The following is an 11,433-nucleotide window of genomic DNA, read 5'->3' as shown; positions in this document are numbered from 1 at the left end:
TAACAAGATCACATTCAGCAAGAGCAAGGGGCACTTGCGAAAGACTGCAGCAGTACAAGATAATGGCACGCCGACCGATCCAGCTTCTAGTAGTATTGCCGGTCTTGAGAGACAGCCTCTTGGGGCTACTTTGGATCAAGTACGAGCTCTATTTGTTGAGTTCATTGAGCCCATCATGGAGAAGCTTAAGGATCTAGATGGACACATTAAAATATTACAAGAGGATTTTGATCTACTTAGCAAATAGATTGTTTTAGTTATTATTTTACTTTTTTCTGTTGTATCGAACATTATATATTTGGGATGTTAACGTATGGTTTTTATTTTTAGTATTTGCTACCTTGTTTATTTTATTTTAATTTTACTTACCGTTCATAATATAAAAAATAACATTATCTTTAAAGTTATATTTATATAAATTTAACATAAAAGAAATCACTATAAAATCTTGAAATTAATTACATAAAATTAATTTATGAATTTATAAATATTTTAACTTACCGTAAATCATAATATATAATATACACAAATTTTTTATATTTTGAAAATGATAAAAAATTAATGGAAAAAATATTTATTATTTTAATAGAAAAAAATATATACACAAATTAATGGCGATAAACAATTTTTATATAATTTCCAACCAAATTAGTCGTTCGAATGAATAAATGGGTGTTCGAATTGGTTCGAGCAATATTTTTTTTGTTCGAACGGTCCAGCAACCTTGCTACCACATTTTCCCACCAAATCTCTTCCATTCGAACAAATAAATGTAAGTTCAAACGGTTATGAACTTTTCCTGGGAAAAATAAATTAATTTCCCGCCAAGATTATTATTCGAACAGCTTATATACTGTTCGAATAGACATTAATTCCTTGTTTAAATCTATTTTTTCACGTTCAAACGGTTTTGTATTTTTGAAACGATTTTATGATCCGTTTGAATGAATTTAGAAACTCAGCCAAGTTTTCAGACATCTCCAATAATTACTTTTAGGGACGAAATTTAATTCGTCCCTAACAAATTTAATCCCGGCCTAAAAGTAAAATAATTTGATCTTGTAGTGAATGTCAGGAAATCCCAAAAAGTCTTATGTTTAAATTAAGAATTAATTAAAATAATCTTAATGGGTATTAGATCTGGACCTTTGTTTTACCCCTAATTAAGGACTTGAGTTTAAAACCGTATAAAGGAATGCAAGTAGACTTACGTACTACCGTGTATACTGGTGTTAGCTAGTTGGCATAAAATAAAATAAAATGTTATATTATTTGTAATAATATGGTGTCACATAAAAATTAAAATACCGAATTGTGGCAGCTATATTTTTGAGATTATATACCTAAGCCATGTATCATATATACTGATCATGTAAACACATTTGTACATATATAATTTAATTTTTTTAAAATAATAAACTGAACTCAATTTCAGCCTATCGTCTGTGCTGTTTGGATATAATGGTTGACCCAATCTTTATTAAGAAAAATATAAATGATTAAATCTATATCTTCCTCTCATCTTAAAATTTTAGGACAAATGGTGCTTTCGCTTGTCATTATACTTAAGTCCCTAGATTAGAAGAGAGACAAATGTACCATAAAAAACAGAGTTTTTCATATTGATCTCTTTTGTTCAAAGAGTTTACACTAAACTTATCTTATTCTAAATTTGTACAAATTATTTTCTTATATGATAAGCTTAAAGTCTCATTTGGTTACATAGATGAAATGAAATGAGATGAGAATTAATCTGTAAATAATAGTGAGATAATTTGTAAATATTAATAAAATGATTTTAGTTAAGATTTTCACGGGATTTTAGGAAATGAGAGAAAATATTGAATAAAAATTATAAAGTTAAAATCAGGGTTAGAATATAAATTTTTAATATTATTTTTGTTTTGAGATATGAAAAAATTGAATTTTTTTTGTGTTTTGTTTAAAAATTTGAAAAAGTTGTAATAATTAGGTAATGATTAATTACATTAAAAATTTGAAAATTTGAAATGAAAAAATATTTGTGTTTGAATGATATTTGGATGTTAAGATGAAATGCGATGAGATGGTTCGAATAATTTATTTGAAAAATATTTATTTTAGATGGGATGAATGGTATTTGAAAAATATTTATATTTGAATGGTATTTGGGATGAGATGAGATGGTCCGAATAATTTATAGCTAGCTCTGTTATATATCTTGTACGTGTTTCTAAAATGGAAAAGTGGTGGCTACTTTCGGGCTTCCATCATAGGACGGCCGCTTCCATTCACTAGCGCATATAAAAAGTAGTGGATTTTCTATCTGGCGACAGGAGAAAAATTGAAAACAAATGGACAAAGCATATGACAAATTGGACCAATCCAATGGGTAAATTATTATTTATTAATGTAGTTTCCTTCCATTTTCTGGACTTTATTATTTACACTTATCTTCTTGTTTTGTTCAGCAACAGCCAAGTACGTACTTCACGACGTTATTGCCAAGAAGTTGCCTAGCCTACTGGTTAATTAGCATGGTAAGATCGATTGACCTAGCCTGCTGGTTAATTAGCATGCATGGTCGACGTTATTGCCAAGAAGTTGCCGAGAAGTTTCTACCCACTTCTCTTTCATTATTTATTTGCCATAACACTACTCTATAATTGGACCTCTTGGTAATTAAATAGTAATCACGAATACTGAGAATTTGAGAGCATGACTTCTTCCATGGCCTTTCAATTTGGAGCTTCTTCCTCTTCTTCATCCTCTTCATCTCCTTCCATCCGTTCATGGAATCATGATGTATTCTTGAGCTTTAGAGGTAAAGATATTCGCCAAAAGTTTATTTCTCATCTAAATCATGCTTTACTTCAAAGTGGAATCAAGACTTACAAAGATAGCGTCGACCTTGAAAGAGGAGAGCAAATTCTGTCAGAACTTTTCAAAGCTATTGAAGAGTCACAAATTTCGATTATTGTATTCTCTAAAAACTATGCAGAATCCAGATGGTGCTTAAACGAGCTATTGAAGATTCTTGAGTGTAAGAAAATAATGAAACAAATTGTTCTACCAATATTCTATAAGGTAAAACCATCGGAAATACGAGAACAAAAAGGAAGATTTGGAGAAGCATTCACTAAACTTGGAGAGAAAATAAGGGATGACATAAAGCCGCTGCTGGAATCCTGGAAGAAAGCTTTAGAAGAAGTAGCCAATTTGTCAGGGTTGGAATATTTAGCCGGGTAAGTTTTGCCTATATATATATATATGATGCTATTGAGATATTTATCATGGGGCAATTAAATTGACACAAATCCAGTATGTTATAATTAAATACATACAAAAGAATGAAAATGTAAGTCTGACAATGGCAAAAGGTCATGACAAATGCACAATCTAATATTAAAATATTCAGATTTAAGGATGGAAAAAAATATATATACTTTAACTCAAATCATATTCATGTCATTTATCTGTGAAATGTCTAACTATTTAAATTTTTTCTCTCTTTTTTATTGATAGGGATGATGAGTCAGAATTTATCCAAAAAATCATTTTGTGGTTGAACCCAAAAATAGTCAACCGAACACCTTTAAGTGTTGCCAAGCATCCAATTGGGATTGAGTCTCGTATACAAGACATTTATCAGCATTTAAGTATCAAAAGGAAGGATATTATACTCATGGTAGGGATATTCGGAGTCGGTGGAATTGGAAAGACAACTATTTCAAACGATATTTATAACCAGATTTCTTCTCAATTTGAAGGAAGTTGTTTCTTGAGAAATATTAGAGAAACTTCAAAACAAGTGGGAGGTCTGATTCAGCTACAAAATACACTTATTTTCGAGATCTTAGGAACAAAGTTGGATATTAATGATGTTGATAGAGGAGTCGGTGTAATTTGGCATAGACTTCAATCTAAAAGGATTCTTCTAATTCTGGATGATGTGGATGACATGGTCCAACTCGAAAAATTAGCTGGAGATCGTGCTTGGTTTGGTTCAGGAAGTAGAGTCATTATAACAACAAGAGATCAACATTTACTAGATAACTCTAAAGTTGATTTAAAATACGAGGTGAGGACTTTGGATGACAATGACGCTCTTCAACTCTTTAGCTTGTATGCTTTTGAGGAAAAGGAACCATTGAAGGATTATGTGGACCTCTCTAAACAAGTAACAAACTATGCTCAGGGACTTCCACTAGCTTTAACAGTGCTAGGTTCAGATCTAAAAGGTCAAAGTATACATCAATGGAAAAGTGCATTGGATAAGTATAGAAATATTCCTAACCGAAATATTCAGAGAGTACTTCAAATAAGTTTTGATAGTTTGGAAGATAATGAGAAAGACATGTTCCTTGATATAGCATTTTTCTTCAAAGGAGAACCTTTTGCTAAGGTCATGGAAATATTTGATAGTTGTGGTTTTTTTCCGGATCATGGTATCCAAAGACTTATAGACAAGTGTCTTATTACTGTTAAAGGGAGTAGTTATGGATATATTTGGATGCATGACTTGCTACAAGATATGGGTCAAGAAATTGTTCGAGAAAAATCATCCAAAGAACCTAGCAAACGCAGTAGATTGTGGTTTCACGAGGATGTTCGTCAAGTGTTCGAAGAAGATACGGTAAGAGTCACAATAGAAATCCTTTTTCTAAAAGTGAAATCTTGTAGAAAATATTGACTTATGAATTAATACCTAGTGGAAAAAATCATTTAAATGATCAAGAATGAATTTGTAGTTATAAATACAATTCGTTTATTGATGAAGATGAATCACTAAATTAAGTACCATATAAATGTCCAGCTTTTTCATTTCAAATATCCGAATATTTTTCTAATTTAGTGTCTACTGTCTCTTGTAGCTAGCGATTGTTTTATGAAAAGTTAAAAGAGTACTATAAGTAAGTTGGGAAAGAAAAGTCAGTCTTTTATATTTTAACGTGTGAATATTTAGTATTGGAAAATAGCATGTAAAGATAACGAGAGAGTAGTATCTTTTATAAAATAATAAACCGTCAACTCGAAAATTATTAACTTTAGCAAATTGTAATTTATGGACAACTTTATGCACTAATTTTGCTGAGACTCTTGTATATGCAATATTCTCTTATATCAGGGGCCAAACAAAATTGAAGGCATACTAGTAGATTTACCTGAAGGGGATGAGGAGATAAGCTTGCATCCCGAAGCATTTCGACATATGGAAAGACTTAGAATCTTTATAAATCGTAATGCACATTTTTCTTGTGCACCGTATTATCTCTCTGACAAGTTAAGAGTCCTTGATTGGTCTAAATATCCTGTAGAGTCTTTGCCACGTAATTTTCAAGGGAAGAAACTCATTGTCTTTAAGATTCGTGATAGCCTGGTCAAGGAGTTAGGGGATGGATTCAAACCCAAGGTACGTACACAATTATAATCATCAACAATTTTTTTGTTCTTTGAGTTATGTAGTGAAGTCCATTAAACTTTTCCTCTTTTTCTTTTACAGAATTTGACAACTATGACTTTCTTTAATTGTCAATTCTTAGAAAAGATTCCGGATCTTTCAAGCATCTCAAATTTGAAGGAATTGATTATCCAAAATTGTAGAAGATTAGTTGAGGTGCATGATTCCGTTGGATCTTTGGAAAAACTTTCTATGTTGGATTTTCGTGGATGCTCTAAACTCCAAATCCTTCCAAGAAGCCTCAAGTTGAGATCTTTACACATGCTTCATCTTTGTGATTGCTCAAGCCTTCGTTATCTTCCTGAAATCGAGTGCAAAATGGAATGTTTAAGGACATTGACTCTAAATCACACTGCAATAGAAGAACTACCTTTATCCATCGGGAACTTGGTTGGACTCCAGTATTTAAAAATATCGAATTGCAAAAACCTTATGCGTCTCCCATTTGCTTGCATTCGATTGCAAAATTTATCTCTCCTCGAGATTGGTGGTTGTCCAAAACTTGTAAAGAAGATGAGGGATGATGGGCTATCCCTTCTTGTTATTGAGTCTACAAAAATGGAAGAGGAGATCTCATTACGTGAAGAACGACTCCATGAATTGGTGACTCCAATGAATTCAAGCAATGGGAGCACTGCATTACAAGTATCAAATCTTCAAATTAGTTGTTCCCATTCAGAATCAAATTTCTTTCCACTATATAGTTTCTTTACCATGTTTAATTCCTCTGCCAGTTTGAGATGGTTAGATCTACAGGGGACTGAAATTGTTTGCCTTCCCACGAGCATCAAAGGATTCGTTCCACTAACTACACTTTCCTTGCGCGATTGTGAGAAACTTGAAGAAATACTAGAGCTTCCACCAAATATAAGGTACATATATGTAGAGGGATGCACGTCATTAGAAAGATTTCCAGAAGTATCAAAGATATTGCAATTCGATGGAAGCCACATCACATCACTAGAAACTATTAAATTGAGCGGCTGCTACAAAATGCATGTGAATATATGGAATGATAAAGTGCAAAATCATTCATTGTGGAAGGTATGTATGTGTGATCTCATTTTAAAAGGTATACATGAAAAAATTTGATAATGATGATTATATTGGTTTAACTGAGACTTTATGATTATGATTCTACTTTATTTATGGAAAATCAGATTCCAGCATGGTTGCATTATGTTCATGAGTTTTTAAAAGATAATGCAATGGTGAAGGGGTTTGATGATGTCAAAGAAGAGTGGGCAGTAGATATTGAGGGGCCGCACTATTTGGAAGAGATCAGCGGAATTGTATTATATCTCGTAATGTTTTTTGATGATGATAATATCCGGGAGGAGGGTGTTGTTGGTGATGTTAAGATAACCAGTAACAGCTCAAATCATGTACGTTGTATTGAAAGAGGGGTAGAATTGGTTAATTTGGATCGGTCTGGATATCTTGTATGGGTGGGGTACTCCAATTTACAATCTTTTGAGCTCAAGGTTTTGGACAACTTGCGAGTTCAGTTTTATCTCCATCATCCTTATGAGGAGGCAGTGCCATTTGATACAACTTGCAGAGCCAAAGTGGTATATAAGAATGAAAGAAGAGCAAATAAAAAAAGAAAAGTGGATGAAATCGATGATGTTGGAAAAACTAATGATCAAGAGCAATTCAATTAATGATAACCCAAGTAAGTAAGTCGCCTTTGTTCCTTTGATTTTGAAGTAATGTTTTCCCTTAATTTTTGTTCCTTCTCTCTTCGTACTATATTTTTTCCCTTTATTTCTAAATACCAAAAAAAATAGGCATTGGGGTTGACAATATTGCTCTGTCTAGAGTACACACAAATAAATTGTCTCCAAGCACATAAAATTTGGGTTTAAGGACACTATGACGGACTTCTTTTGTAGATTTCAATAATCTGTGTTTTTCTTTTGTACGATGATTATTTTGATTGCTTGGTCAAGAAGAATTGTCCTTCTACCTAAGTTTAGGGCTTCAACTTGCCACTGAAATAAAGGTGGTCATTTGCCTTGTTTTAGCCCCCATAAACTTCTTGTATGATTGACCATGTGATATCCCGTATTTTAGTGTAATTATTTTAATTAAAAGATTATTTTAATTATTGGTCCTCTTGTTTTAAATTTATCAGACTCCTCATTGGTTTTATTTTTATATTTTTAAGTTGTAAAATTATTATGATGTGCATTTAAATTACTCTTTACTTTAAATTAGTTCAATGTTGGACTTGAAAATTATTGTATTGTTGGATTTTTATTATTATTATTATTTAACTAGTCTCTGCATTTAAATTATTGTATTCAACTTACTATTTTGAAATTCTTTTCGTTGGATCATTGTTGTAACCCAAGTTGTGAGGATTAGACCTCCTTTCTTTCTCTCACTTTTTCTTTTCCCTTTTTCCTTTTTCCCTCTCTTTCTTTTCCTTCTTCTCTTTCTTTTTCTCTTCATTTTTTTTCCTCTGCTTCTTTCTTCCAGCACACGACACCCCCTCCCCTCTCCCTCGTTCGTTTGCTTCGTCAGCCCCAAGCATCATCGTGCGTCATCTGTGGTCGTCACCGCCCATCCCATTCTCTTCTCCTCCGGCCGGCGACCACCCCCTGTTTCCAGCTGCTCCCTCGCTGTCGTTAGCCTCCACGCATAGCTTCAAGCCGAGCGGTTTTTGTGCTCTAGCGCCGCCGTTGTGCCACCATCAACCACCATATTTTCACCACAGTATCGGCGGCCTCCCAGCTACCTAACCCACCCTTCCTCAACCTCTATCTGCTACCGGTGAAACCCATTCATCTCCATTTTTTATTTGAGCTTTTTGGCCTCCAACTGCCGCCCACGCCGCCACCCACGGCCAACTACAGCCACCATTAGTTTCACCAACACCTCTAAGCTCTTTCTTAGTAATATCAAGTCCTCGTTTGTCCCCGTTCAAAATTTAGCATTTTGAGACCCACGGCCATAGTGCATTTTGCACTGTTGTGTAACTATGCCGCCACCTCTTGCACCTCCGTGATCCTTTAGAAATTATATTTTAGCACTGTAAGTAATTTCCTAAAGAATTTCTTGAGATTTTAATATATTTTTACACTAACAAATTTTCTGCAGTCTGGTTGGCTGTTTCGAGTATAAATATTGGTGTTTTGACTTTGACGTTAGTTATGATGGGTATTGATGATTTTAAAAAGTGATGATATATTTTTGGATTATGAGGATTTTAGGTTTTGAGGAATTAAAATAGGTTATTTTAGAAGTTTAGGCTTAAGTATCGAAATACGTGATTGATTGGAAATTTACAAAAATTACGTGATTTTTTTTTATATAGGTGACGGTCTATAGTTGATTCGACATTTTTGAGGAAAATTCTAAAAAGCTAAGAAGTCCAGGTAAGCAAGATTCCTATACTAACTTTGCACAAAAGAAATGAAATGAGGTTGACTTTGAAAATGTGCATGTTTATTTTTGAAAATAAAATTGAAAAACGATCTCAGATGTTTGTTCTGCATATGCATAAATCCAATATAAGAGAAAATAGTTTTTGTCATGAGTGGTGTAGACATGAGCTGATTTTAGCATTCGATTTCTGAACTATAAAACAGAGTGAATATAAGATCCCAAAAGTTTTGCTTTGATTAAATGAAAACATTTTGTGTCTATTATTCTTGGATATGTGAAATGTTCTAAAAGTGTTCAGTATTTAGTTTTGATATGATGTGTCATCTGAAAATCTTGGCATGGATTTCTGATTCTGTATTCTAATTAAGTCTGATTCTAATATTCTGCTCGGTAATAGTGGATACAGCTCAATCACGGGTTATAATAGTGGATACGTCCCAACCACGAGTTATAATAGTGGATACGGCCCAACCACAGATTATAATAGTGGATACGGCCCAGACACGGGTATAATGGTGGTTTATAACCCTACCACGGGGGTTAAACATGGTATCTGTCCCGATGTGATGCTCCAATATGATAAAGATGAGGTCTCAGATTTTGACATACCAAAGGATTTTGATTAAGAAATTTATTGAAAGCTTCGCTCTGAAATTTTTGGTAACATGCTTTGATTATGCATTCTGAAAGTAAATATGTTGTACTGCTTTCTGAATTATGAAAATGCTCATGTTTACATACTAGTATATGTTCTCTACTTACTGAGTTGTTGATAACTCACCCCCCTTTATCTCCAATATTTTCAGATGATTTTTGGATATTTCAGCTAAGGATCAGGACTATGAAGAATTGGGTGAGATGACTTAAGAATAGTGGATTAAGAATAGAAAGTTTTCGATGAGTATTGGTGATTTGATTAATTATATTGTTGAAATGTGAGTTTAAGTGGCATGTAGAGAAGTTGGTAATTTTTTGGGGTTACTGTATTGAGGATTTTATATACGAGTATGTGTGGTCAATTAAATTTGAAGTGTTTACGTTTAATTTAGAGCTTTTGAAAGTATATTAGCAATGTTGAAGTTGATTATCAGGTAATATGAGTTAACTCTCCGGACCCTCAGGAATGGGGCGTTACAGACCATATATGCTAATACCAATTTATAGAATTATACTCTTGCATTGAATTCTGATGTTTAAAACCTAAGTTAGCTTTTTCCACTGAAATAGAAAAGATGGTCATTTGGTATCCTTTTTGAACTTCAAAATTGGTATTCTTCTGACTTTATGGTTATTGGGGCTATTTTAAGGAATGAAAAATGTGATGTCGGCCTCGTTCGGTTACGTAGTTCAGATGAGATGAGATGATATGAGATATTTTGTTGAAAGTTGAATAAAATATTGTTATAATATTATTTTTTAATGTTATTTTTGTTTTGAGATTTAGAAAAATTGAATTGTTTATTATATTTTGTGTGAGAGTTTAGGAAAATTGTAATGATTATACGAGATGAGATGAAATGAGATTGTTTGGTTTTGCGTAACCAAACCAGCCCTTATTTGCTTTGATTTTGGAAGGAATTTGGGCTGTTTGAAGCAAATGATATAGAGGCTTTGGCTGCTTTAATGGATCTTTAAATGATCTGACTTTAGGTTTCTCAAGTTTGCTATTGGAAGAGGATTCATTGTAAGTTATTGGGGCTATTGGTTCTAAAGAACCTAATTTTTCAAGGCAAGGGAATCTGATTTCTGAAATTCAAAGTCTTCTTTCTCGGTTTGCAGTGTATGATGTAATTCATGTCGGTAGACAAGAAAATGGAGCAGCTCATTTACTTGCAAGGCACGCTGCTTTGTGGATGATACTGTATATTCAATGGTGTCATCAATGTCCAGATTTTATTCATTCTAGGGTCTTGCTTGATCCTAATTTTTAATTGTATGGTATTAACTTTGTTATTGGTTCTATTAATATGAATGCCAATGGTTCATTTAAAAAAAAAAAATGGTATTCTTCAAAATTTGCTAGCTTATCTTGTTAAACATTTATAATTTTCGTATTGCAGGGATATCCTAAGCACCATCGAATTGGCATAATCTTTGTGGGAAACAGGATTCCAGATTCAATTCCGTCAGTTCAGATTATGAAATGTGTTCAGAACATGTTTGGTTGGGCTACTTTGTTGGAGAAACTGTGTTCAGACAACCTACGTATTAAACTTTTATGCACTTCAAAATCGTTGTTCTTCAAAGCTGCTTGGATAACCACTAATGGTGATGCTAAGATAACCACTAATGGCTCAAATCATGTATGCAGTATTCAAGGGGAATTAATGGATATGCTGTATGGGCGGGGTACTCCAATTTACAATCTTTTGAACTAAAGGTTTTGGTCAATTTGCGAGCTCAATTGATTTCCATCATCGTTACGAAGGGATGGTGCAGTTTTATAAAAGTTGCAGAGCCAAAGTGGTATACAAGAATGAAAGGAGAGCAAATAAAAAAATAAATAGATGAAGCCAAGGTTGCAAAAACTCCTGATCAACAGAAATTCAATTAATGATAACCCAAGTATGTCGCCCTGTTCGTACTATGTTTTGGTTGGG

The 11,433-nt window shown here is 33.2% G+C and overlaps 2 protein-coding genes across 3 annotated transcripts; both read left to right on the top strand.

Moving 5' to 3' along the window:
* Positions 1 to 2,679: 2,679 nt before the first annotated feature.
* On the top strand, positions 2,680 to 8,853 carry LOC108984302 (disease resistance protein RUN1-like). 2 transcript variants are annotated; one of them, XM_018956210.2, is made up of 7 exons: positions 2,680 to 2,803; positions 2,981 to 3,224; positions 3,505 to 4,615; positions 5,108 to 5,392; positions 5,483 to 6,484; positions 6,601 to 7,115; positions 8,763 to 8,853. In XM_018956210.2, exons 1-6 carry the CDS (start codon positions 2,698 to 2,700, stop codon positions 7,102 to 7,104), a joined length of 3,252 nt encoding a protein of 1,083 aa, XP_018811755.2. In that variant the 5' UTR covers positions 2,680 to 2,697; the 3' UTR covers positions 7,105 to 7,115; positions 8,763 to 8,853. The 2 variants fall into 2 exon arrangements, with proteins under 2 accessions (XP_018811755.2, XP_018811754.2); XM_018956209.2 differs by having other exon boundaries at positions 2,680 to 3,224.
* LOC109015523 (disease resistance protein RUN1-like) lies at positions 2,698 to 11,211 on the top strand. Its single transcript, XM_035690800.1, has 6 exons — positions 2,698 to 3,224; positions 3,505 to 4,615; positions 5,108 to 5,392; positions 5,483 to 6,484; positions 6,601 to 7,011; positions 10,894 to 11,211. The coding sequence occupies exons 1-6, from the start codon at positions 2,698 to 2,700 to the stop codon at positions 11,209 to 11,211; spliced, it is 3,654 nt and encodes a 1,217-aa protein (XP_035546693.1).
* Positions 11,212 to 11,433: the final 222 nt, after the last annotated feature.

This window comes from Juglans regia, chromosome 6 (genome assembly GCF_001411555.2).
Source record: "Juglans regia cultivar Chandler chromosome 6, Walnut 2.0, whole genome shotgun sequence".
Classification (NCBI taxonomy): Eukaryota; Viridiplantae; Streptophyta; class Magnoliopsida; order Fagales; family Juglandaceae; genus Juglans; species Juglans regia.
The sequence above is the reverse complement of the archived record's forward strand: the minus strand, read 5'-3'. Positions and strand labels throughout refer to the sequence as shown.

What these genes read in the sequence shown, in the direction of transcription:
- LOC108984302 (XM_018956209.2), top strand. Translation starts at nt 2,698, where the DNA reads ATGACTTCTTCCATGGCCTTTCAATTTGGAGCTTCTTCCTCTTCTTCA. An exon ending in GGGATGGATTCAAACCCAAG is followed by an intron (nt 5,393 to 5,482) that starts GTACGTACACAA and finishes TTTCTTTTACAG; the next exon opens with AATTTGACAACTATGACTTT. An exon ending in AAAATCATTCATTGTGGAAG is followed by an intron (nt 6,485 to 6,600) that starts GTATGTATGTGT and finishes ATGGAAAATCAG; the next exon opens with ATTCCAGCATGGTTGCATTA.
- LOC109015523 (XM_035690800.1), top strand. Translation starts at nt 2,698, where the DNA reads ATGACTTCTTCCATGGCCTTTCAATTTGGAGCTTCTTCCTCTTCTTCA. An exon ending in AAGTGTTCGAAGAAGATACG is followed by an intron (nt 4,616 to 5,107) that starts GTAAGAGTCACA and finishes CTCTTATATCAG; the next exon opens with GGGCCAAACAAAATTGAAGG. An exon ending in AAAATCATTCATTGTGGAAG is followed by an intron (nt 6,485 to 6,600) that starts GTATGTATGTGT and finishes ATGGAAAATCAG; the next exon opens with ATTCCAGCATGGTTGCATTA.